Source organism: Scyliorhinus torazame, chromosome 3, assembly GCF_047496885.1.
Source record: "Scyliorhinus torazame isolate Kashiwa2021f chromosome 3, sScyTor2.1, whole genome shotgun sequence".
In the NCBI taxonomy this organism is placed as follows: domain Eukaryota; kingdom Metazoa; phylum Chordata; class Chondrichthyes; order Carcharhiniformes; family Scyliorhinidae; genus Scyliorhinus; species Scyliorhinus torazame.
This window is the reverse complement of record NC_092709.1, coordinates 224281598-224308098: the sequence shown is the minus strand read 5'-3', so window position 1 is coordinate 224308098 and position 26501 is coordinate 224281598. Positions and strand designations below refer to the sequence as shown.

The following is a 26501-nucleotide window of genomic DNA, read 5'->3' as shown; positions in this document are numbered from 1 at the left end:
GGGGGCGAAACCCACGGAAACAAGGGGAGAATGTGCAAACTCCACACAACAGTGACCCAGAGCCGGGATCGAACCTGGGACCTCGGCGCTGTGAGACAGCAGTGCTATCCACTGGGCCACCATGCTTCCCTTTAAAGCCTACATACCTGACATCACACCGGCACTGAAATCCTATACCACATTACTCATTTGTGTCATTAAAAAATGTATTTTTGACTTTATGGCACCATCCTGTAAGTGGAGAGTCTCACTTGTGTTGCTATTGCATACTGGCAGCGTGAAACAGTTAGCTTCATCTCTTTCTCAAATTTTTTGAGACACCTTACCTTTCAACGGTAACCGAAGGTAGATTGGGCATTTTTCAGGGCCAAAAGTGGTGTCCTTAGGCCCTTTCATGAGTTTACGCCATATTTAGCGAGCGGTGATCTGAGCAGGTGAGCAAATGACTCGGGAGCTCATTTTATCATTCCAGTGAAAGGTGAATTTAAGTGCAGGATGGTGCCCTTTAACGTGAGTAAGAAAATTCTTACATGCAGCTGCGGATTCAAATATAGCAAACATATTATCCACATATCAGAAATAAACAAAGGTAGGAGGTTACCTGTAATTCCGTCAAAATGTGTTTTTGGTGGAAACTGACAACAGTGTTTTAGAGAACTAGGTCTAGAGGGGATCCTATGGCAACACTATCTATTTGGGCATACATGGTTTTGTTAAAACTGAACTCAACTGCACAAGCTGATGAATTCATAAGTTTGTGATATAGTGATGTGGTTCAAATATCTCTGGATTCCTTTAGCGGTACATTGGTGAATAGGCTAGCAATGTCGAACGAACACATGGGCACAGCATTGCTAACGATATGCAAGACGTGTATTGTTTAGCAATGGTGAAGGAATCCTCCACCGAATAAGCCAAAAGCTTGCTCAGAACTGGTTGCAGCAACTCGCCCAACCATTTGGCCAATCCAAGCTGTATAGACCAGTCATAGATAAGATAGTGTGTAAAGGAACATTACCTTTGTGTATCTTGGGAATCCCATGCAGACGAGCCATGAGGTTGAATCCTATCATATATACTGCCCAATTACTCTTGCGCAAGTCCAAAAAGCATTTTTGTAACTAGTTTTCGAGCAGGACTTAGTGGCTGGTTATTGTCATGTTATTTTGTGTGTACAATACTTCAGTATTGTGACCAATAAGATTTTAATTCTTGCAAGATTAAGAGATCAAATTTAAATTTTGAACTTTTTCAAAATCACATGTTAAAGGATTATTAGGTATTTGTGGCACTGCAATAATATCTGTGTCAAATATCTGTCGGACTTGATGATTTTGGTGTTAACAGAGAAACAAATGAAAAACCTAGAAAGCTAAATGTGCATCTCCACTCTCAAGTAACTGCTGTCCTGAAAAGAACAAAGCATCTGTATGAGTCAAATGAATAAGTGCATTTTCTTTGTGAAACGTTACTTAATCAAATGCATTATTCATAATTTATGTTCTTATTTTTGGTGTGACAAATTGAAAATACTTATTTATTCTTACAACAAGTAAAAATGAGTAATTTTCAAAAGTTTTGTTTTGTTAAGTGTAAACCACCAGAAACAGAAACTACATTTATTACAAATAAATAAACCATTTTTCCTGACAGAGGTAAAGCCACACTACCACCTTAATATTAACATTTCAAATACCAATTGCACTCAATTTATCACTTGAGGAATTTCATCATTTTATTATTAGCTTGTAGTGATTATTATTTTCCATGACCTATTAGTTAATAAGAGGCTGGCTGCAACCAAACACTAATTTTCGGTATTACTTGACATCTATGCTAATCTGCAAGAAACTATTACGTTATTTATGGGGACAGCAGCCTCGGGGTATTCTCAAGAACACTGGTTTGTTTCTTTACTGAACTTCTGATTGGCGAGGTGAAATCTGTTAATGCTAAAGAATTCTATGTTTTTTTTCCTGTTGCCACAACATCAGTGGTATGATTTGTAGCTGCCTCAACCTGAATGACAGGACAAAGCAGGAATCCTGTCAAATGACCTTCAAATTGTAGAATAGTATTTAGCAACAACAGCTGGAGTGATAAGAAATGTGCCCTTCCGTAGTGCCTGTAGGCAACATCATTCAGCATCCTATATGCTACAGTCAGTTTCTAGCACTGGAGAAGAGACATAAATGAGTTAGTACAAACATGAAGAGTACTGCTGACAGCTGTGAAGGATCATCCAACAAAAAAAAAGATGATTATAGCTGGTCTTGGCATCGACAGTCCAAAAGGCGGGATTCGTTTATGGTATCTCAAATGCATGTTATGGGACTGGCTGGTTTCACAGCTGTTCTCGAGTTGTTCCACAGCCAGGCGTTTTTGGGGTTATGACCAACTAGGTAGAGCGGAAAAAAGAAAACAAAGTGCAAGAATAGCCCTACAGTCCAAACTAGGTACTTTGGTACCCTTGAAGGTCTGAAGGAGCTTAAATAAAGTTAGCAGCAAACCAAGTGACATCTGGTGGTGCATTGAGAACATCTATCCTTGCCCATTATTAGACAACATGAAACTTTGCATAAATTGATGCACGGTTGTTATTCCCAAAAAGATCTGTTTCCGAGATTTTTCAAAGATGGGGAGATAGGGTTAATGGCCTGAGTCAGTTACCTGACCACAGCTGCCGTCATGTGTCGTCGTCCAGTTGGTGAGGTCATTTTAAAAATTTGATACTTTTGAAATGTGCACAGAAGTCATGTCAAAATGGAAGCGCCCCTCTTCTCTCTTACCTGAACTGCAGGCTGCTGCTCCTACTGTGCTGGAAGATCTCGTATAGACCTCCAATTTTGAAAGCTTGCCCAACTTTAATTGGACAATGAGTCCGCCCTTTGGCCAATAATTAGCCAATTTGGGGAAAATGACTTTTAGGTGGTTGTTTCCCACATAGCATGGGATTGTGACCTCCAGTCGACCCCAACATCAGGTTTCTGACCAAAAAGGCAAAATCCACCTCTGGGGGTGATTTTAACCACCTTGCAAACATATTTACAAGCTTACGTTTGAAAGACGATGCATTGCAACTCCCGAACCTCATCTGCAGGAAACCAGTCAGCCGCTTATTGATAAGCATGCTTCATATGTGAAGCTGTATTGTGGAAGGTAAAGTCGCCATAGTCCCAGATGACTATAGGCTGCTTTCCCCTTTGAGGGGGAGAGCTGACTGGTGGTGAGGGCACAATGTATGTGGGGAAAAAGGAGGCATGTTAATGACTGACATGCAATTGATTGAATATCATCAGCCTCAGGTAGTCAACATCCATAGTAAGGTGACAAGACATGAAGGCCACCATCCCTGAGCAAGGGCCGGAAGTCAATGGGATTGAGAAGAAGATGACACAGAGGACTGAATATTGTACATGGATTGAGACCTCATATAGACCTCCAATTTTGAAAGCTTGCCCAACTTTAATTGGACAATGAGTCCGCCCTTTGGCCAATAATTAGCCAATTTGGGGGAAATCACTTTTAGGTGGTTGTTTCCCACATAGCATGGGGTCGTGACCTCCAGTCGACCCCAGCATCAGGTTTCTGACCAAAAAGGCAAAATCCACCTCTTATTGCCACATATGGATTACTTCAAGGAGCACCGTCTGATTGAAGGATACCACTGTGAGGCTATTCATAACAGTGTATCCGTCCGTGCTGTTACAAACAAAATGCTGCAGAAATGTTTGACGAGTCAACACCTTCAGACTTTTGCTGGCAACATGCCCTACTCCAGACAGCATCAAAGCAGCTCCCAAGTCTTTGTCAACATTCAGGGGATAATGCCAAGGGAAACCTGTTGTGCAACTACAGACTCTCATTTTGAAGTTGGGAGTTGAAATGACAGGAATCGCAATGCTCAACTTCATGTTGGCCCCTCATGCAAGTCATTTTTCCAACAGGATGCTCACTCCATGTCGGCGTCATCCTCTTGGAATCCTGTGGTTATGAAACCTGCAGCTATGAAGCTTTCCTGTGCACACTTCCCTCATCTGGCCTTTACCAAAGCCTCTTCATTTGCAGCGTCGGCTTCCTTGAACCCATCGCTGTCATCCCTTTCGAGATCCTCCTCATTGGGGAAGATGTGAAGCTCAACATCTCGTGATCAGCCAACCCGTCCCCCTTTGTAGCACCACGTTGTGTAGCTCGCAACAAGGCACAGTAATCCATGACACACGCTGGGAGTATAATATATCTGTCCAGGCATCTGAATCAAATCTTCAGTATCCCTATGAGATGCTCACCCAATGTCTGCGTGGTGGCATTAGCCTCGTTGTACTCCAGCTGTGTTGTAATCAGTGTTTTTCAAGCTTTAGCCGAGCATCCTTGCTTTTGTACTGTGTGCTCGTATTAATAAAGCAAAGGTCCATAACAGCCTTCTCAATTAATTCTGCATTCCCCAGATCTCTCTCTCTCTGCAGTTCCAGAAGACCATAGACATAGGAGCAGAGTTAGGCCATTCGGCCCATCAAGTCTGCTCTGCCATTCATTCATGGCTGATATGTTTCTCATCCCCATTCTCTTGCCTTTTCCACATAACTCCTGATCTCCCTTTTAATCAAGAACCTATCAATCTCTGTCTTAAAGATTCGGCCTCCACAGCCTTTTGCAACAAAGAATTCCACAGATTCACCATCCTCTGGCTGAAGAAATTCTTCCTCATCTAGGATTTTTTTTAAATACCTTTATTCAACGCATTTAACATATATACACAGAGTATAGAATATCAGACGAGCAGCACATCAACCTAATAAACAACCGAACTTCCGGTGACGGCGGGCGGGAGGCGGCCGCACAATGGAGGGCTCCCGTTCGGGAACGGCATTTTCGGGGCTTTAAGCCCGGTCCCAGGGTCCACGGAGGCGGGAGAAGGCACGGAGGAGGCATAGTGAAGACACAGGAGGGAAAAAAAACAAAGAAAAATGTCGACGGTGAGCAAAAAACGGCCGGAAAAAAAACAGCTGAAGGTCCGTCGGGGAGTGGAAAGGTCACCGCGGGGTCACCAAAGAAAATGGAGGCTGGAGCATCAGGGAAGGCCGCACTGCTTACGGCTGAAGAAATAACTAAGGTGATGGCTGCGGAATTTGAAAAGCAGTTGGTGCAGATTGCGAAATGCATGGAGACGGTGAGGAAGGAGATGAGGGAGGTTTAGAGTGTGCTGGTGGAGGAGGCAGTTTCCCCGGTGAGGACGGAGGTGGCGAGCGCAGTGGCGGAGGTGCGAGAGCAAGGGGAGCCGCTGAAGGAAGTGGAGGAGACGTTACTGCAGCACGATGATCAACTTGCCTCGATGGGGAAAGAGATGCGGAAGGTGATGGATACTAACAAGGATCTGCGAGGAAAAATGGAAGACCTGGAAAGCAGATCCAGGCGACAGAATTTGAGGATTGTGGGGCTGCCCGAAGGAGTTGAAGGACCGAAGCCGACTGAGTATTTTGCCGCGATGCTGGCAAAACTATTGGGAGAGGGGGAGGATCCCTCCCGATATGAACTGGATCGGGCTCATTGGTCATGGAGGCCTGTACCAAATGCGAGTGAGCCGCCAAGGGCAGTGACTCTGTGCTTCCGTAGGTACAGTGTGAAGGAGAAGATCCTGAGCTGGGCCAAGAAGAAGCGGATGGTGCAGTGGGCTGGAGCTGGTATACGTGTATACCAGGACTTTACGGTGGAGCTGGCGAGGAGGCGGGCTGCCTTCAACCGGGTGAAGAGGGCACTGTACATTAGCAAGGTGCGATGTGGCATTGTATATCCAGCGAAGCTGAGGGTGACGTACAAGCTCAGGGACTTTTATTTTGGAACGGTGGAAGCAGCGGAGGAGTTTGCGAAAACAGAAGAACTGTGGCAGAACTGACAAATTGAGGAATGGCCACGTGCCAATGTAACCTCATGACTGTATTTTCTTCTTTTTTTGTATCACTGCGCGCGGGTGTAGAGACTAAAGGAGCCAATGTGGTATATATTTGGACAAGGGAAGGGACGGGACTTTCACTCGAAATGAGGGTTCTTTGGGGTGTAGGTGGATATGCGGGGTTTGTGTGCTAAAAGGGGATCTTTGGGCTTTCCTAGGGCCGGGCAAGTGGGAAAGGGACCCGGGCGGGGGCCTCCACGCTGGCCGGTTTAAGCCGGCCAGTGAACAGGAGTGAGGTGGGGCGAGGGGCTGCGGCCATCGGAGTCTGGCAGAACAGGGTCCGAGTGGTCTAGCCGGGGTGGAAAGTTGGGGGTAAGGAACCGAGGTTGGGAGGAGGAGTTTTACAAGAGGCAGTGGGCGGGAGTGGACTGACATATCTTGCTGATTATTGTTTATTGTTGATGCATGTAAATGTGGGAGAAAATGTGAAAAAGGAGGAGAATAAATTTTTATTTTTTTTTAAACCTGATAAACAACCACAATCCTCCAACCCCCCTGACACCAACACCCTGCCAAATCCCGCCTTCCCCATTTTAACCCCCTTACCCCCCTCCCCCGCTGACCCCTCAGTTTTCCTTGAAGAAATTGATGAACTGTTTCCACCTCCAGGCGAACCCCTCTACCGACCACCGCAGAATGAACTTGACCTTTGTGGTGGTATGTATTAGGGGTAGTACGGTACCTGTGAAGACGAGAGGCTATTGGCAGACAGACACTGGGTCCTGGTTGGTTCTGCCGCCTGCTGGCTCCACCCAGCAAGGCGGAGTATAAGAACCCGTGTTCTCCCAGCAGCCGCATTCTGTATCTGAGCTGCTGGGGGACAAGTCTTGCTTAATAAAGCCTCGATTGACTGCATCACTTCTCGGCTTGTGAGTAATTGTTGCGCTACAATTTATTAAGCAGACTTAAAAAGACTATGGAGCCGGAATCCGGATCGCCCGGAGTGTCTGCGAATCAGCCCCCATGCAGCAAACTCGGCGGCCGTGTTTAAACACTGGCTAGCATGCTTCGAAGGTTACCTTCGAACGGCCCCCTGCCGGACCACGGAAGACCAGAAAATACAGGTCCTGCATTCCAGGCTGAGCCCGGAGATCTACACGCTCATCGAAGACGTGGAGGATTTCCCGACGGCGCTCACCATGCTGAAAGGAGTCTACATTTGGCCCATAAACCAGGTCTACGCACGCCACCAACTCGCGACGAGACGGCAAATCCCCGGAGAATTACTAGACGACTTCTACAGCGCGCTATTGATATTGGGAAGGAACTGCAACTGCCCGTCGGTGAGCGCAAACGAGCATACGGAGCTCCTAATCAGGGATGCTTTTGTGGCAGGTATGACTTCTTCTCAAATTCGCCAGAGACTGTTAGACAGAGACTCGTTAGGACTCAGAGGCACGGGCCTTTGCGGCCTCCCTCGACGTGGCCTCACAAAATGCCCGTGCCTACGGCCCCGACTGCGCGGCAGCCCCTTGGGCTCCATGGACCTCCGTTGCGACCGACTCCCCGGCAGCCCCCACCCCCCCGCAAGCCTGCGCGGCCAGAGCACCAGACCATCCGGGTGGGCCTCGCTGCTATTTTTGCGGGCAGGCGAAACACCCCCGGCAGCGCTGCCCGGCCTGCTCAGCCATCTGTAAAAGCTGCGGCAAAAAGGGGCATTACTCAGCGGTGAGCCAGTCCCGGGGGGTCGCCGCTATCTCTGGGGGAGAACGGGGACAGCAGGCTCAACCCCCCCAACGATCTTTGTGCGGCCCGCGGGCGCCGCCATTTTGGGTCCCGGACACAACGCGGGGAGGATGGGCGCCGCCATCTTGTGACCCCCCCGGCCACGTGCGATCTGTGGGGGCGGCCATTTTGTCCACCCCCAACCGCCTGCGATCCATGGGCGCCGCCATCTTGGCTGATAGCCAAGGACCCCAGCATAGAAGGCTCCACGGGGTCTGAAGAAAACGCCGCGATGCAACAACCACGACTGGCTTCAGTGACCCTGGACCAATCGCGGCCCCGGACGCTCCAAACGGCAACAACAACGGTGCTGGTCAACGGGTACGAGACTCCATGCCTGATCGACTCTGGGAGCACGGAAAGTTTTATCCATCCGGATACGGTAAGACGTTGTTTTCTTTCCATTCGTCCGAGCACCCAAAAGATTTTCCTGGCAGCGGGATCCCATTCCGTAGAGATCAAAGGGTTCTGCATCGCGAACCTAACGGTGCAAGGGAGGGAGTTTAGGAATTATCGGCTTTATCTCCTTCCCCAACTCTGCGCTACCACTCTCTTGGGATTAGATTTCCAATGTAACCTCCAGAGCCTAACGTTCCAATTCGGCGGCCCTATACCCCCACTCACAATCTGCAGCCTCGCGACCCTCAAGGTTGAACCGCCCTCCTTGTTTGCGAACCTCACCCCGGATTGCAAACCCGTCGCCACTAGGAGCAGACGATACAGCGCCCAGGATCGAACGTTTATCCAGTCTGAAGTCCAGTGGCTGCTGAAGGAAGGCATAATCCAGGCCAGCAATAGTCCCTGGAGAGCCCAGGTGGTAGTTATGAAGACCGGGGAGAAGCAGAGGATGGTCGTAGACTATAGTCAGAACGTTAATAGGTACACGCAGCTAGATGCGTACCCTCTCCCCCGCATATCCGACATGGTCAATCGGATTGCACAGTACAAAGTCTTTTCCACCGTAGACCTCAAGTCCGCAAACCACCAGCTCCCCATCCGCCCGAGTGACCGCAAGTACATGGCCTTCGAGGCAGACGTCTCGGTCTTCCAACGGGAGATGGACCTAATGGTTGACCAGCACGGTTTGCGGGCCACGTTCCCGTACCTCGACAATGTAACCATCTGCGGCCATGACCAGCAGGACCGCGACGCCAACCTCCGCAAATTCCTCCAGACCGCTAATGCCATGAACCTCACCTATAACGAGGAAAAATGTGTTTTTAGCACTAACCGTCTGGCCATCCTGGGATACGTAGTGCGTAATGGAGTGATAGGCCCCGACCCTGAACGCATGCGCCCCCTTATGGAATGTCGACAGAGGCCCGCCAGGCCTTCAGCCGCATCAAAGCGGATATCGCAAAGGCCACGATGCACGCAATCGACGAGTCCCTCCCCTTCCACGTCGAGAGCGACGCATCCGATGTAGCTCTGGCGGCCACCCTCAACCATGCGGGCAGACCCGTGGCCTTTTTCTCCCGGACCCTCCACGCCTCAGAAATCTGCCACTCCTCAGTGGAAAAGGAAGCCAAGCCATAGTCGAAGCTGTGCGACTTTGGAGGCATTACCTGGCCGGCAGGAGATTCACTCTCCTCACTGACCAACGGTCGGTAGCCTTTATGTTCGATAATGCACAGCGGGGCAAAATCAAGAACGACAAGATCTTAAGGTGGAGGATTAAGCTCTCCACCTATAACTATGAGATCTTGTATCGTCCCGGAAAGCTGAACGAGCCATCCGATGCCCTATCCCGCGGCACGTGTGCCAACGCACAAGTAGACCGCCTCCAAGCCCTCCACGAGGACCTCTGCCACCCAAGGGGTCACTCGATTCTACCATTTTGTGAAGTCCCGCAACCTCCCCATCTCTGTCGAGGAGGTCCGTACAGCCACCAGGAACTGCCAAATCTGCGCAGAGTGCAAACCGCACTTTTTCAGGCCAGACAGAGCGCACCTGATAAAGGCTTCCCGTCCCTTTGAACGCCTCAGTTTGGATTTCAAAGGCCCCCTCCCCTCCACCGACCGCAACGCGTACTTCCTAAACGTGGTGGACGAATACTCCCGTTTCGCCTTCGCCATCCCCTGCCCCGACATGACCACGGCCACAGTCATTAAAGCCCTCGGCACCATCTTTACACTGTTCGGTTTCCCCGCGTACATCCATAGCGACAGGGGGGTCTTCCTTCATGAGGGACAAACTGCGTCAGTTCCTGCTCAGCAAGGGCATTGCCTCGAGCAGGACGACCAGTTACAACCCCCGGGGGAACGGTCAGGTAGAGAGGGAGAACGGTACGGTCTGGAAGACCGTCCTACTGGCCCTCCGGTCCTGAAATCTCCCAGTTTCCCGTTGGCAGGAAGTCCTACCGGATGCCCTCCACTCCATCCGGTCGCTGCTGTGTACCACCACTAATCAAACGCCTCACGAGCGCCTCCTTGTCTTCCGTAGGAAGTCCTCCTCCGGAACGTCGCTGCAGACCTGGCTGGCAGCCCCAGTACCCATCTTGCTCCGAAAGCATGTGCAGGCGCACAAATCGGACCCGTTGGTCGAGAGGGTTCACCTTCTCCACGCAAACCCTCAGTACGCCTACGTGGCGTACCCCGACGGCCGACAGGCCACGGTCTCCCTGCGGGACCTGGCGCCCGCCGGAAACACGCACACACCCCCAACACCAATCACCCCCTCCCTCCCACCGGCGCACCCCACGGCCGCTCCCTTCCCGGGGGGATCGGTCCTCCTCCCGTGCCCGCCCAGGAGTAAAGAACCAGGGACGAACAGCGCAACGCTCCCAGAGACGACAGTGCCCGAGCCAGCACCTGCACCACCACCGGGGCTGAGGCGATCGACAAGCACGACCAGGGCACCCGCTCGACTCGTGGAATCCGTGTGACAAAAATCTGTAAATAATTCTGACAAAACCTGTAAATAGTTAACTGTTGAGCTCAATGCATAGCCACTGTACGAAAATAGTTGCAGGACCAGCTTTGTAAACCCCTACCAACATGCGACCCACCACCCTGCCGGGTTCCTTTTTAACAAGGGGTGAATGTGGTGGTATGTATTAGGGGTAGTACGGTACCTGTGAAGCCGAGAGGCTATTGGCAGACAGACACTGGGTCCTGGTTGGATCTGCCGCCTGCTGGCTCCACCCAGCAAGGCGGAGTATAAGAGCCTGTGTTCTCCCAGCAGCCGCATTCTGTAACTGAGCTGCTGGGGAACAGGTCTTGCTTAATAAAGCCTCGATTGACTTCATCACTTCTCGACTTGTGAGTAATTGTTGCGCTACAACCTTTTCCAACCTCAGGAACTCTGCCAGATCGCTCACCGACACCCCTGCTTTTGGCCGCTCTGAGTCCCTCCAGCCCAACAAAATCCGTCTCCAGGCTATCAGGAAGGCAGAGGTCAGTACGAGGGTGGAGGATAGGTGTGGGTGGTGGGCAAGGCGGCCACGAACCACATCCACATGTTCTGGACATGTCCAAGATTGAGGGGTTCTGGTAAGGGTTCTCGGAGGTGATGTCCGAGTGCTGGGTGTGGGGGTGGTTCCGAGTCTGGAGGTGCCGATATTTGGTGTATTAGAAGACCCGGAAGTGCAGGGGGTGAGAGAGGCCGATGTACTGGCCAAGGTGGCACTGCCAAGGCACTAGGAGCACTGCCAACATGGCACCCCTCAAAGACCCATAGCAGGGTGTCCTCACTTGGGGGTTTTTGGGGCAATGGCCATGTGTGGTTGGGGTGCCATTGCCCATGGTTGGGGGTGTGGGGGACCCACAAGCTGACTTAGAGATTTAGGCACCCTTTCAAAATGGTGGCCAGATCAGCTCCCCAGTGAAGACAAAAATTCGAAGTGTGAGCTAAACAGGTGAGAAACTCCCCAGGGCCCCAAAAAAGTGACTAAGTGTCGTTAGATAGTGGTGGGGAACTCGCTGGCAAAGCTAGCAGGAAACGCCCAGCAAAACCCGCAACAAATGACACTTAGAAACGTTTCCGTTAAATCACGCCCTTTCACACCTTTCCTTCTTTGTTGCTGGGTTAAAATCCTGGAACTCCATACCAAACAAGGCTGTGGGTGTAGGTATACTGCATGGTCTTTAGGGGTTTAAAAAAACCACCCACTTCTCACTGGATATTAGGGATGGACAAGAAATAAAAGAATGACTTGAATTTATATATTGCCATTCATGAACATAGGACTTCCCAAAGTGCTTTCCAGCCAGTGAAGTAGATTTGAAGTGTAGTCATGGTTGCAGTATAGGAAACGGGCTTGCCAGTTTGGGCACAACAATCAGCACAAACAGCAGTGTGATAATGACTAGCTAATCTGATTTTATTGTATTAATAGCGGGACAAATATTGACCAGTGCAATGGGGAGAACTTGCCTGCTCTTCTTCAAAGAAATACGTGGCGTTTTGGTATGCGGGCCTTAGGTAAACAAGTAGTCCAAAAAATGTCTCTTCCGACAATGCTGTATACCTGCAGTACTGCTCTGGGGTGTCAGCTTAGGTTTATGTGCTCAAGACCTGAGTCAGGTGACAATGTTACCAACTGAGCCATAGTTGACGCTGCAATGACAAATTTCATTTATTTCCCAAGTTGCCAATTAGATTTGTCCCAAATTGTCTCTGGAAGTTTCTCCACCACTTACATAAGGCTGGCTGACCTGTATTTGTTAAATTTATCCCTCTCCCCTTTTTTACAAAGAACATAGAAATAGTAGTGCTGAATATACATTGCCTCCAGGATGCAAATTGCAAAAAAAGTGTAAAGATGTAATTTTTGTTATTTGTTGACAGAGACTGAGCAGGCTCCAAATAGTGCAGTGGCAGAATATTTAATTGAAAGGAAAAAATATGAAGAATTACGAAGACAAAAACCAAAGAATGGGTCCAGCCGTGAGGAACAGGTAATGGATCTTACACAAGAACCTTGATCATATTTTCAGCTTAATGCTCTGAAATAACCAGTAGTATGACGTTTAGCGTTCACAAGTTTGAATTGCAATCTGGGCTCGAAGAACCTGATGTCTAGATAACTTCCGGGTCCTGACCCCGTGCGACATCTGCATCACTTGTGATGCAATCTTCAAATGTAGATTCCATAATTGGATCAGAGGCGAACTCAATGCCCAATTAGTGGCACTGAGTGCTCCCAGGAGGTAGGACCTGCGTGCATTGAATAGGCGTTGTAAGCAGGTGACAATAATGCTAGGGCCTTCCACAGACTTGCAGAAGAGAGGAGGCAGCATATCAGAGGGCCAGCAATCTCACTGCACAAAAAAATAGCTAAACTGCTAACTAAGAGAAACTGCGCCTCTGTTTGGTAAAATGTTTTCATCCTAAAATGCAATTACTTTGTTGTACCCCAAATAAAACCAACAGATGCTTAGTAATATGCACCAGCAATTTACAAATTGACAATTGCTGTCTGACCCTTCCTGACCCAGTAACAGGTTCTCAGGAACTGGAGGCGAATGTCTCTTCCCACAGACCCTTCCAACATGGCTAAACTTTGACCATCATAATGATTGGCCCAAACATAGTGCGCAAGTATACTTTGAGAAATCCTTTAAATCTGAGCCGTGCATATCTATGTTAGAGGCTGTTAAGAGCCGGAGAAAACACCACTTTGTGCCCAATAAAACCATGGCCACTATACGGAGAGCCAGAGTTTTACAGCACAGAAAGAGACCCTTCAGTCCATCATCTATGTCTATTGTAATCCCATTTTCCAGCTCTTGGTCTGTAACCTTGTATGCTATGGCGTTTTAAATGTTCATCTAAATGTTTCTTAAATGTTGTGAGGGTTCCCACCTCTACCACCCTTTCAGGCAGTGAGTCCCAGATTCCCACCAACCTCCCTGCTCTTATATTCTATGCCTCAGCTAATAAAGGCAAGTATCCCATATGCCTTCTAAACCACCTTCTGCCTGCCCTGCTGTCTTCAGGGAACTATGGGCATGCGCCTCAAGGTCTCCCTGGCCCTCTGTACTTCCTAGCATCCTAACGTTCATTCTGTATTCCCTTGCCTTATTAATCCTACCAAAATGCATCACCTCACACTTTTTAGATTTGCCACCGTTGTGCCCATGTGACCAACCCATCTAAATCGTCCTGTAATCTAAGGCTTTCCTCCTTGCCATTTATCACACCACCAATTTTTGTGCCATCTGCGAACTTACTGATCATACCACCTACATTCCCATCTAGAACATCAATTTACATTACAAACAGCAAGGTACCCAGCACCGATCTCTGCAGTATGCCACTGGGACGCAGTCACTAAAACAACCTTCAACCAACATCCTCTGCCTCCTTCCACTAAGTAAATTTTGGATCCAATTTGCCAAATTGCCCTGGATGCGGGACCTTTTCAAAAGCCTTAATGAGGTCCATGTGGACTACATCGACTGCACTGCCTTTGTCGACACACCTAATCTCTTCCTCGAAAAATTCATTCAAATTTGTTAGACACGATCTCCCCTTGACAAAGCCATGCTGACTATCCTTGATTAATCCTTGCCTCTCCAAGTGGAGGTTAATTCTGTCCCTCAGAATGTTTTCCAATAATTTCCCTACCACGTTAAACTCACTGGCCTGTAATAACCTGGTTCTTTCCCACAGATCTTCTTGAACAATGGTACAACATTAGCTATCCTCCAATCCTCTGACGCTTCAACTGTGGCCAGAGGGGATTTGAAAATTAATGTCAAAGCCTCTGCAATCTCCTCTCTTGCTTCACACAGTAGCCTAAAATACATCTCATTTGGGCCTGGGGATTTATCCACTTTTAAGCCCGTTAACACCATCTCCCTCTCAATGCTAATCTGTTCAATTATATTCCCAGTCCCCCTCACTGCTTTCTATACCTACATCAACCTTCTCCATAGTGTACAGATGTAAAATACTCATTTAATATCTCACCTTCTTTTGGCTCCACACACAGGTTGCCACTTTGGTCCCTAATAAACCCTACTCTTTCCCTGGCTATCTTCTTGCCCTTAATATATAATTATAAAACTCCTTGAGATTCTCCTTTATTTTGTCTGTCAGGGTTTTTTCATGCTCCTTCTTCGCTCCCCTGATTTATTTTTTTCAGTACCCCCCTGCACTTTCTTTACTCCTCTGAGGCTTTCCACTGTTATCAGCCCCCTGTGACTGCCATAAGCCCCCCTATTTTTCGGGATCCAATCCTGTATTTCTCTTGATACCCAGGGTTCTCTGGACTTTTTGGCCCAACCCTTTAAATTTACAGGAACATGTTGGCTTTGTACTCTTCTCTATTTCTTTTTTGAATGACTCCCACTGGTTTGATGCGCATTTTCCTACAAGTAGCTGTTCCCAGGCCTCTTTGGCCAGATCCTGTCTTATCCTATTAAAAGCGACCTTCCCCCAATTCAGAACCTTTATATCCGGTCCATCTTTGTCTTTTTCCACAACTGTCTTAAATCATACTGGGTTATGGTCACTATCACCTAAGTTGGGAGAGCTGTCAACAGACTAGTTAAGCAACAACCTGGCATAGTCATACTCACAGAATCATACCTTACAGACAATGTCCCAGACACCATGATCACAATTCCAGGATATATCCTGTCTCACCGGCAGTACAGATCCAGCAAAGGTGGCAGCACAGTGGTATACGGTTGGGAGAGAGTAGCCCTTTTTTGGGAGTCCTCAACATCCACTCCATGAAGTCTCATGTCTTCAGGTTAAACATGATCAAGGAAACCTCCTGCTGATTACCACGTACCGGCCACCATCAGCTGATGATTCAGTACTCCTTCATGTTGAACACCACTTGTAGGAAGCACTGAGGTTGGCAAGGATACAGAATATGCTCTGGGTGGGGGACTTCAATGTCCATCACCAAGAGTGGCTTGGTAGAACCAGCACAGACACAGCTGGCCAGGTCCTAAAGAACATGGCTGCTAGACTGTGATTGCAGCAGGTGGTGAGGGAACCAACAAGAGGGGACGACCTGCTTGACCTCATCCTCATCAATCTGCCTGCTGCAGATGCACGTGTCCTTGACAGTATCGGTAGAAGTGACCACCGCACAGTCCTTATGGAGACAAAGTCTCATCTTCACATTGAGAATATCCTTCATCGTATTGTGTGGCACTACCACCCTGCTAAATGGGATAGACTTCGAACAGATCCAGTAACTCAAGCCAGAGCATCCATGAGGTGCTGTGGGCCACCATCAGCAGCAGAATTGTATTCAACCACATGGCCTGGCATATCCCCCACTCTACCATTACCACCAAGCCAAAGGATCAACCCTGGTTCAATGAAGTGTGCAGAAAAGCATGCCAGGAGCAACATCAGGCATACTGAAAAATGCGGTGTCAACCTGGTGAAGCTACAACACACGAGTACTTGTGTGCCAAACAGCATAAGCAGCAAGTAATAGACATTACTAAGCAATTCCACAACAAACACATCAGATCTAAGCTCTGCAGTCCTGCCACATACAGCCATGAATGGTGGTGGACAATTCAACAACTCACTAGAGGAGGAGGTTCTACAAATATCGCCATCCTCGATGATGCAGGAGCCCAACACACATTTGCAAAAGACAAGACAAAGACAAGATTTGCAACAATCTTCAGCCAGAAGTGCCGAGTGGATGATCTATCTCGATCTCCTCCAGAGGTCCCCAGCATCACTGGTAGATGTCAGTCTTCAGCCAATACAATTCACTCCACGTGATATCAAGAAATGGCTGAAGGCACTGGATACGGCAAAAACTATGAGCCCTGCCAATATTCCGGCAATAGTATTGAAGACTTGTGCTCCAGAACTTGCCGCACCACTAGTCAAGCTGTCCCAGTACATCTACAATACTGGCAAGTACCCAACAATGTGCAAAATTGCCCAGTTGTGGCCTGTACACAAGAAACAGGACAAATCCAACCCAGCCAATTACTGCCCTATCAGTCTACTCTGCATATCAGCAAAGTGATGGGAGGAGTCATCAACAGTGCTATCAAACGGCACTTACTCAGCAATAACCTGCCCACTGACGCTCAGTTTGGGTTCCGCCAGGGTCACTCACCTCCTGACCTCATTACAGCCTTGGTTCAAACGTGGACAAAAGAGCTGAATGCCAGAGGTGAGGTATGGGTAACTGCTCTTGTGATCAAGGCAGCATTTGACCATGGATGGCAGCAAGGAGCCCTATCTAAACTGGAATCAATTTGATTTGATTTGATTTATTGTCACGTGTGCTGAGGTACAGTATTGTTCCGCGTACAGTCCACACAGATCGTTTCATACATGTTTAGACACAGGCAGTGTAGTACTACTCAGTAGAGAAGATGTGTGAAAAGGTGTGTGAATGGGAATCAGGGGGAAACCTCTCCGCTGGTTGGAGTCATACCTGGCACAAAGGAAGATGGTTGTGGTGGTTGGGGGTCAATCATCTCAGTTCCAGGACATCACTGCAGGAGTTCCTCAGGGTAGTGCCCTAGGCCCAACCATCTGCAGCTGCTTCACCAATGACCACCCTTCCATCATAAGATCTGAAGTGGGGATATTTGCAGATGGCTGCACAATGTTCAGCACCATTCGCGCCTCCTCAGAAATAAAGCAATCCATGTCCAAATGTAGCAAGACCTGGACAATGTCCAGATTTGGGCTGACAAGTGGCAAGTTACATTCGTGCCACACAAGTGCCAGGCAATGACCATCTCCTACAAGATAGGATCTAACAACCGCCCCTTGACATTCAATGGCTTTACCATCGCTGAATCCGTGTAATCAACATCCTGGGGGTTACCATTGATCAGAAACTGAACCGGACAAGCCATATTAATACTGTAGCTACCAGGGCAGGAATCCTACGGCAAATAACCCACGCCCTGACCCCCAAAAGCCAGTCCACCATCTACAATGAACAATACATGCTGACCTAACCAGCGACGCCTACATCCCGTAAATGAATTTTAAAAAACAAGCACAGTTCAGGAGTGTAATGGAATGCACGGTAGTATAGTGGTTAGCACTGTTGCTTGACAGCGCCATAGACCTGGGTTCGATTCCCGGCTTGGGTGACTGTCTGTGCAAAGTCTGCACGTTCTTCCCGTGTCTGCGTGGGTTTCCTCCAGGTGCTCCGGTTTCCTCCCACAAGTCCCGAAAGACGTGCTTGTTAGGTGTATTTGACATTCTGAATTCTCCCTCAGTGTACCCTAACATGGGCCGTATTGTGGCGACTAGGGAATTTTCTCAGTAACTTCATTGCAGTGTTAATGTAAGCCTACTTGTGACACTAACAAAGATTATTATTATTATGATTTGTCAGGTTTCCCAAGCCCCAAGATACTTGTCTTGAAGAAGTTAAAAATAAAGCATTATTTAAAGTGGAGACCCACGACTTCCTTAAAATGTTTTACTGACTGACCTGACTTCTGAGAATGGGTAGATCAACATCCCTCCAACCAGCCTAAGTTGGAGTCAGGTTTCCTTTTTTTTTTTAAATCCTCCACCCACCATGCAGAATTAAAATTACCCCATGAAGTGTGTACATGAATATGACAACATTCTCCAAAGTATCTGAAATTGCACCAATAAATGTTTTTATTGAAAAAATGTTTTTTTCATTTGGATGATAGGAATTTTGTGTTCCATCAAAGTTAAAGAAGTCACTGAGATTTAGTACAGTTTTCCCATCCTTGCTGTCAAGTATCAACACTGAGCATGCCTAGGTCAGGTGTAGCAAAACATTTATTTTTTCTGCCACAGCAAATACTTTGGGCTCAACATCTGAATTATTCCACTTCTCACAGCAGTCATTTGTTCAAGCAGATTTGTGCAGATGGCATCAGGACCAGATTGAGTCTGTTCAACTCTTAAAGCTAGCAGAGAGGAGACCTTTGTCACATCAATCTATACTGAATTCATACTCAGATGTGAGAAGTGAAAGGACAATATGTAACTTTGTTCTTCAATTTTCTCTTCCACGGGCATTCAACATAAACCAATCACTTGCGTGTATTTCTAAAATATAGTAGATAACAGGAGATAAAAGAAAATGCCTTTTCAAGAAAGGAAGACAGCACTACCGATTTTTTACAGAAAAGCCAAATACTAAAGCAAATTCACATCTTATACCTAAATTATGACACGATTTCTTGTTAACCAATTACAAATGATTTCTGTTAACAGACTTTGGCATTACTTGATCGATTCAAAGTAAAGCTAACAAAGGCTATCTCAGAAACTCCAGAGGAGGAACCAGTTCAAACAGAAGGGGAAGATGATCAGGGCTGGTGAGTGCCATTAACAACAAAGTATCCATTATATCTTTACTTAACTAATCAAGCATTAATATCTAACTTTAAACTGAAAAGACAAGTGTGTTAGGTGAATTGAACATTCTAAATTCTCCCTCCGTGTACCCGAACAGGCACCGGAGAGTGGCGGCTAGGAGATTTTCACAGTAACTTCATTGCAGTGTAAATGTAAGCCTACTGTTCACAGGAATAAAGATTATTATTATTATTGACAATCTGCCCTTAAAAAAAATGAAGTTATAGGCTGAGATTTTCTGGCCTCACTGTGCCAGGACCCGCTGTGGGAATGTGGCAGGCCAGCCAAAAGTCCATTGACATACGGCAGGACCGGACGATCACTGCAGTGGGATGGGCCAGAAAATCCTGCCTCCAGTTCTAAATTCCCCTACATGAAAAAACATCGTTTTCACATCACCCTCCACCCTGTCAAAATCACTCAGTATCTTATATGTTTCAATCAAGTAGCCTCTTGCTCTTCTAGACTCCAGCGGATACAAACCTGGCCTGTCCAACCTTTCCTCATAAGACAAACCTCTCATTCCAGATATTAGTGTAGCATACCTTTTCTTAATTGTATTTACATATTTTCTTAAATAAGAAGACCAATACTGTACACAGTACTCCAGATATAGTCTCATCCTTTTCAACTGAAGCATAACCTTTCTACTTTTGTATTCAATTCCCCTCACAATGAATGATAACATTCTCTTAGCTTTCCTATCTACTGGCTATACCTGCACACTAACAATTTGCGATTCAGGCACTGGCACACCCAGATCTCGCTGCATCTCAGAGCTCTGCGATCTTAGTTTCCTTTTTGGTCTTCCTGCCAATTCTGTTCAATCTTTTGACCTGCCACCCATCTTTCTCAATTATATGCTTTTGCTTTAAGTTTGATATCTTTAACTTTTTTAAATAAGCTTCAAGATATTGGACATGCGCAGATCAGCATGGAAATCCCAAAGTTGTAATATATTGTTTAGTGCTGTGTCACAGAATGTGATTGGATGCCTGGGGAGGCGGTGGCACAGTGGTATTGTCGCAGGACTAGTAATCCAGAAACCTAGGATAATGTCTGGGGACCCGGGTTCAAATCCCACCACTGTAAGTGATGGAATTTAAACTCAATAAAATATCTGGAATTAAAAAGTCTAATGATGACCATGAAACATTGTCGATTGTCGGAAAAACCCATCTGGTTCACTAATGTCCTTTGAGGTTCAAAATCTGCCGTCCTTACCTGGTCTGGCCTACATGTGACTCCAGCCCCACAGCAACATGGTTACTTTTAACTGCCCCCTCAAGGGTAATGAGCAATAATTGGGGATGAGCAATAAATGCTGGCACAACCTGCGACGCCCACGTCACATGAACGGATTTTTAAAAAGGACAGTGTGATGACATTCCTGATCCATGCTGTGAATGTTCAGTAAAGAACCTTTCAATCACTGGTGGTGGAAGCAAATTTAAAAGTAACCTTCAAAAGGGTGTGCATCTCCACTCTATTGGATCAGTTAATGCTGAAAATTATTTTTGCTGCGAGTAAATTAAATGATCGTATTAAAATTGCAGTAGAATAAACACACTTGCTTTTTTGTGTATGTAGTGTTTACACATGTGTGAAGGCTAAAATAAAACTTAGTTATGATTTTGTGTTGTCATGATGTAGACTGGGAGAGTATAAAGCATTCATGTGCAGCTTTCAGAATACCATCAGGCCAGAAATGTAAACTATTAGATATCAGATTGTGCATTCTATGTTATACCAGCAGGAAGCAATCTTGTCCTTTTAACAACTAGAACTGTTTTGCTATCTTAAGGTAAACAGATATTCTCTACTAAGTATTTGGCTAACAAGAAGCCCTTCTCACACCAGTAGTTTCTATAAAGTCTCAATTCTTTTGGCACTTGAATATGTGATTAATGGTTAATTTACCTCTTACAACCCTGGATTTCAATCCCACCCCCTAACCCTCCACTGAAAAGAATGTAGTGTGATATGAGCATCAATTATTTTTCTGGAAAATGCATAATTTCAAAAAGGCTAGCAGTCTGAATTTAATTGACATATTTTGCACACTGTTTGTATGTTTTAACATCATTTATGTATTTTATACTTGCATTACACTGATGTTTTCAGTGCTGTTTATAAAAGTCCCATGTATATTTAGATTTTTTTGTGCCCTCAGTATAAATAATAAGTAGCATTGAGTAGCCAGATTGAGGCTGTAGTCTAGACAAACAGCTGTGCAGTCCGCCATTCGTTTATATAGTGAATGATTTTGTCTAATCTTACTATACATATACTTTCACTCCTGACTATTATGTAGTCTTAAGAGCAGATTCAGCTACAAAAGTTTGGTTTCACTATAATGAAACAAAATGCATGATAACGATTCACGTGTTCTGTTCGATACTTTCTTATTTTGACTACTACTTTCCAAGCTGTTGCTGCTGTATTTAGATGCTGTTTATCTTTGGTGCTAGTATTACAAATTAAAATAAATGAGCTGTCTTGTAATCTTTCATTCCATCCAGTTTATATTGTTTCATAATTTCAAAATTGATATTGCAATATCAGAAATAAAAATGTCGGCTTTCTTCAATATTGATAAAAGGTGATGTTTCTTCAATTTTGAAATGTTTGTTTCAGTTCTAATTTAATGTCAGTCTGACATGCAATTTGGTTAAACAATAGGGAAGAAATTTACTGGAACCAGTGGCTTTTTCTGCCTTTTGTTTTACATTTAACTCATTCCCCAGGAAACATTACTTTTCAGGACCAAAAATCTGCTACCTTTTTTTATTTTTGGCCTTTCGATCTTTCCCACTTTGCATGGTGGTAGTCCAATAATATACATTGGAAAGTGTCCTTACTGTAAACTTGAGACTGAGGAGGAAATGGCATGAACACAATTTATGCATTTTTTCCAAGATTTCCATGTCTCTTGTGTCAAAGTTAAGTTATAGCAGACATCAGGAGAGCCTCTGCACCTATTCATAGCTTTGCCTACTCTAAGCACTGTCTGGTGATCGCTACTGCCAGTATTGCCATGGAGAAACATTTGCAGCAAGTAGCTTGACAAGTACAAGTATTCCTTTGCACTCTTCACAACTTGATGCATGCCCAACCTGCCAGCTATGTCCTTCAGGATTTAGCCCACCCAAAATACATTATGTACTGATGCTTTCCTCAGTGCTTCCTCCAAATGGTGTTCAATATGGAGGTGTACTGATTCTCCAGTTGAGAGAAATTGTAGGTGATAATCTAGAGGGTTTCTTAGCTCTGATGCCATGCGACTCAATTGAGTTTAGTGCCAGTGTTGCAAAATTTCATGAACTAATACCATTCACTTGTAAAATAATGTGATCCTACCACCACTTAATGAGCCCTAATGATGGTGGAGGTGTTTAAAATGCTGGCTGATAGATATGACTCTGAGTACCACAATGATAACCAGTTGCTGGAGTAGTCAACTGAAGCAGTTATCTCTTGATTTCCAGTCTCCAGTTGTTGATCTGGGTGTCCTGGTTCATGAATCACAAGAGGTCCATATGCAGATACAGCAAATGATTAAGAAGGCAAATGGGATGTATAAGTTTGGGAAGTTTTACTGCAGCTGTGCAGGGCCTTTTTGAGACCACATGTGGAATACTGTGTATATACTGTGGAATACTTAGTCTCCTTATTTGAAAAAGATAGGACGGCATTAGAAGCAGTTCAGAGAAGGTTCTCTGGATTCATTCTTCAAATGAGGGGCTTATCTTATGAAAAAAGATTGGATAGGTTGGATCTACACTCATTGGTGATCTTATTGAAACGTGTAAGATTCTGAGGGGATTTGATGGTGGATACCAGGAGGATATTTCCATTTGTGGGAGAGACTAGAACTAGGGGACATAGCTTAAGAGGTCGACTGTTTAAGATGGAGATGAAGAGAATATTTTTCTCTCAGATTTCTTCAGCATATGGAATGCTCTTCCCCAGAAAGCAGTGGAAGGGCGACTTCCGGTGGCGGCTATGAAGGAGTAAGTCGCACATTTGGTGGCTCCCTCTCGGGTCGGACTTTTGGACCTTTTCCCCCGATTTTCTACCAGACTTGAACTGTAAAACTGAAGACCGAGGCAATTGTGTACTGAATTCCCACATCGGTGCATGGAAAGAAGAACTAGAAGTGCTCGTAAAGGCAGAAGCAGAAAGACAGAGAAGGCTTGGGCTGAAGCTGCAGCAGGAGACAGCATGGTGGAGGACTGGACCTCTGGTTTGTCGAACCAGCAGTCAACAGAGCAACTGATGCAAGTTATTCAAGAAGGCTTTGCTAAGCAGAAACGGGACTGCTTGGACCCGATTTTTTTTTTTTTTTTATAAAGTTGATTGAGCGGCTGGAGCTTAGATTGGACGCCCAAGATCAGACGATCCAGAAGGTGGAGAAGGCGCTGGCTGAGCAGGAGGAACATCAAACTGCAGTGGAATTGGAGGTGCGGATGCTGAGAGACCAGCAGAAGAAGCTCCTGGGGAAGGTAGAGGACCTAGAGAATAGGTACCGCCGGCAGAACTTGATTAATCGTTGGGCTCCCGGAGGGGTCCGAAGGAGCGGACGCCGGGGCATACATCGCAGATATGTTTTGAGAAGCTGCTGGGGGATGGGGCATTCTCCTGACCCTTGGAGGTGGACAGGGCTCACAGAGCACTCGCGAGGAAGCCGTGAACGGGAGACCCCCCCCCCCCCGCCGAGGGCAATGGTGGTGAGATTCCACAGGTACTTGGATAAGGAGCACATTCTATCGTGGGCCAAGCAGACACGGAGCTGTAAATGGGACAATAGTATCCTGTGGGTCTACCAAGACCTGAGTGTGGAGGTGGCCAGAAGAAGAGCAGACTTCAACCAGATTAGGTCGATCCTTTTTTAGAAAAAGGTGAAGTTTGGACTGTTGTATCCGGCCCGCCTCTGGGTCATGTACGAGGAACAGCACTTTTATTTCGAGTCGCCTGAGGACGCGCTGGACTTCGCGAAAAGGAAAAGCCTGGTGGTGGACTGAGAACTTTTGAACTTTGCTGCAACGTTCATGGTTTTTTTTTCGTTTTGTTTCTCTGTTCTTTAAAAAGAGGTTTCTCGTTTTTCGTTTTGTGGAAGCTGTTTGTAATGCCTTCTGTATTGATTTGGGACCAGTGGCAGAGCTGAGTGAGTTAAGATTTTCATTTGCATTGTTGGGGGATGGAGGTGTGCTTGTTTAGATTTTGGTGTTTTTCTGTCAGGCAATTGTGTGGGGATTGTTTGATGTTGGACCATGTTTGTATGAGCGGGGGCATGGGGGGGGGGGGGAACAATGGGTGGAAGACTATCCAGCGTCAGGGATGGGGGCCACCAAGCTAGCTGGGCAGGCTAGCTCACGGAAGCGCAGTGGGGGGTGTGCATATGTTCAGTTTATCAAAGGGGTTGGGTTACAGAATGTTGTTACTCGGGGGGTAAAAATATTCTGCTGACGAGGGAGGGACTTGGGCCAAGGGTCAGAGAGGAGGTTGGGGGTGGAGGCTATCTGGGGGCGGTCCTGTGGAGGTGCGGAGCATGGGCTGGAGGTGGGCCAAAAAAGGGGATGGCTGATCGGTGAAGAGGGGGGGGCAATGAGCCCCCCAACTAGGCTGATCACCTGGAATGTTCGAGGGTTAAATGGACCTGCCAAGAGGGCACGTGTGTTCGCGCATCTTAGGGGACTGAAGGCGCACGTGATAATGTTGCAGGTGACGCACCTTAGAGTAACTGACCAGATTAGATTGAGGAAAGGCTGGGTCAGTCAGGTCTTTCACTCGGGACTGGATTCAAAGACTAGAGGGGCCGCGATCCTGATCAATAAGCGGGTGGTGTTTAAGGCAGGTAGAATAGTCTCGGACGTGGGAGGTCGGTACATTATGGTCAGTGGGAAACTGGAGGGGGTGTAAGTGGTATTAATAAATGTGTATGCGCCAAATTGGGATGATGTGGAGTTTATAACGAGGATGCTGGGGAAGATACCGGACCTAGACTCGCACAGGTTGGTCATGGGAGGGGACTTCAACACAGTTATTGACCCTGGCTTGGACCGGTCAATCTCAAAAATGGGCAGTGTGCCAGCAATGGCAAAGGAACTAAAAGGGTTCATGGAGCAGGGTGGGGTTGGGGCGGGGGAGGGGGGGGGCGTCCATGGAGATTTGGGCAGCCGAGGGTGAAGGAGTTCTCCTTCTACTTACACGTGCATAAAGTGTACTCCCGGATCGATTTCTTGATTTTGAGCAGGGCCTTACTGGCACGGGTGGTGGACATGGGGTACTCGGCGATCACAATCTTAGACCATGCTCCGCGCTGGGTTGACCTGCAGGTTAGCAAAGACAGTAACCAGCGCCCGCACTGGAGGTTAGAGGTGGGACTTTTGGCTGACGAAGGGGTGTGCGAGCAGCTGAGGAAATGTATTCAGAACTACCTGCAGGCCAACGACACGGGGGAAATTTCAGCAGCGATGGTCTGGGAAACACTGAAGGCGGTGGTCAGAGGGGAGCTGATCTCGATACGGGCCCATAGGGAGATGGTGGACAGGGCAGAGACGGACCGACTGGTAAAGGAGATACTATAGATCGATATGAAGTATGCGGAGACCCCAGAGGCAGGGCTTTTAAGGGAACGGCGGAGGCAACAGGCGGAGTTCGGCTTGTTAACCACAGTGGAGCAGCTGAGAAAGGCGAGGGGGGGGCGATCTATGTGTATGGAGAGAAGGCCAACAGGATGCTTGCACAGCAGCTTAGAATGACGGAGGCAGTCAGGGAGATAGGGAAAGTAAATGACGGAGATGGGAATCTGGTTGGAGATTCAGCAGGGGTGAATAAGGCGTTTAGTAATTTCTACAGTAGGCTGTATAGGTCGGAACCCCCTAAGGGGCCGAGAGGATGAGGCACTTCTTGGGGGGGCTGAATTTCCCAAAGGGCTGGGGGCCCCGATCGGGTTGGGATAGTGGAGGGTCTGAAGGCCATGCAGGCGGGTAAAGGCCCGGGGCCGGACATACCCAGTGGAGTTTTATAAAACGTTCTCTGGAATATTGGGGCCGGTGTTGATGAGGATGTTCAATGAGGCAAGGGAAAGAGGGGTGCTGCCCCCGACGATGTCACAGGCCACGATTGCACTGATTCTGAAGTGGGACAAGAACCCAGAGCTGTGTGGGTCCTACAGGCCGATATCCCTGTTGAATGTAGACGCCAAACTGCTGGCCAAATTTTGTCCTCCAGGATTGAGGATTGTGTTCCGGACGTTATTGGGGAGGACCAGACGGGGTTTGTTAAGGGAGGCAGTTGGTGGCCAATGTAAGAAGGCTGTTAAATGTGATCGTGATGCCCCCGGAAGGTAGGGAGGTGGAGGTGGTGATCGCAATGGATGCAGAAAAGGCTTTTGCTCGGGTAGAATGGGATTATCTGTGGGAGGTACTGGGACGGTTCGGATTTGGGGGGGGCTTTATTGACTGGGTCAGGTTGCTGTATCAGGCTCCTGTGGCAAGTGTACGGACGAATAGGACAA

General features: G+C 47.1%; 1 protein-coding gene across 1 annotated transcript in view; it reads left to right on the top strand.

Annotated features, from left to right (window-relative positions):
- The window catches only part of cwc27 (CWC27 spliceosome associated cyclophilin), a 296815-nt gene that overhangs the window by 256711 nt on the left and 13603 nt on the right, over positions 1-26501 (top strand). Inside the window, exons 12-13 of the mRNA XM_072496934.1 lie at positions 12464-12573; positions 18836-18939. Coding sequence (XP_072353035.1) covers positions 12464-12573; positions 18836-18939 — 214 coding nt within the window. The remainder of the gene's footprint in view (positions 1-12463; positions 12574-18835; positions 18940-26501) is intronic.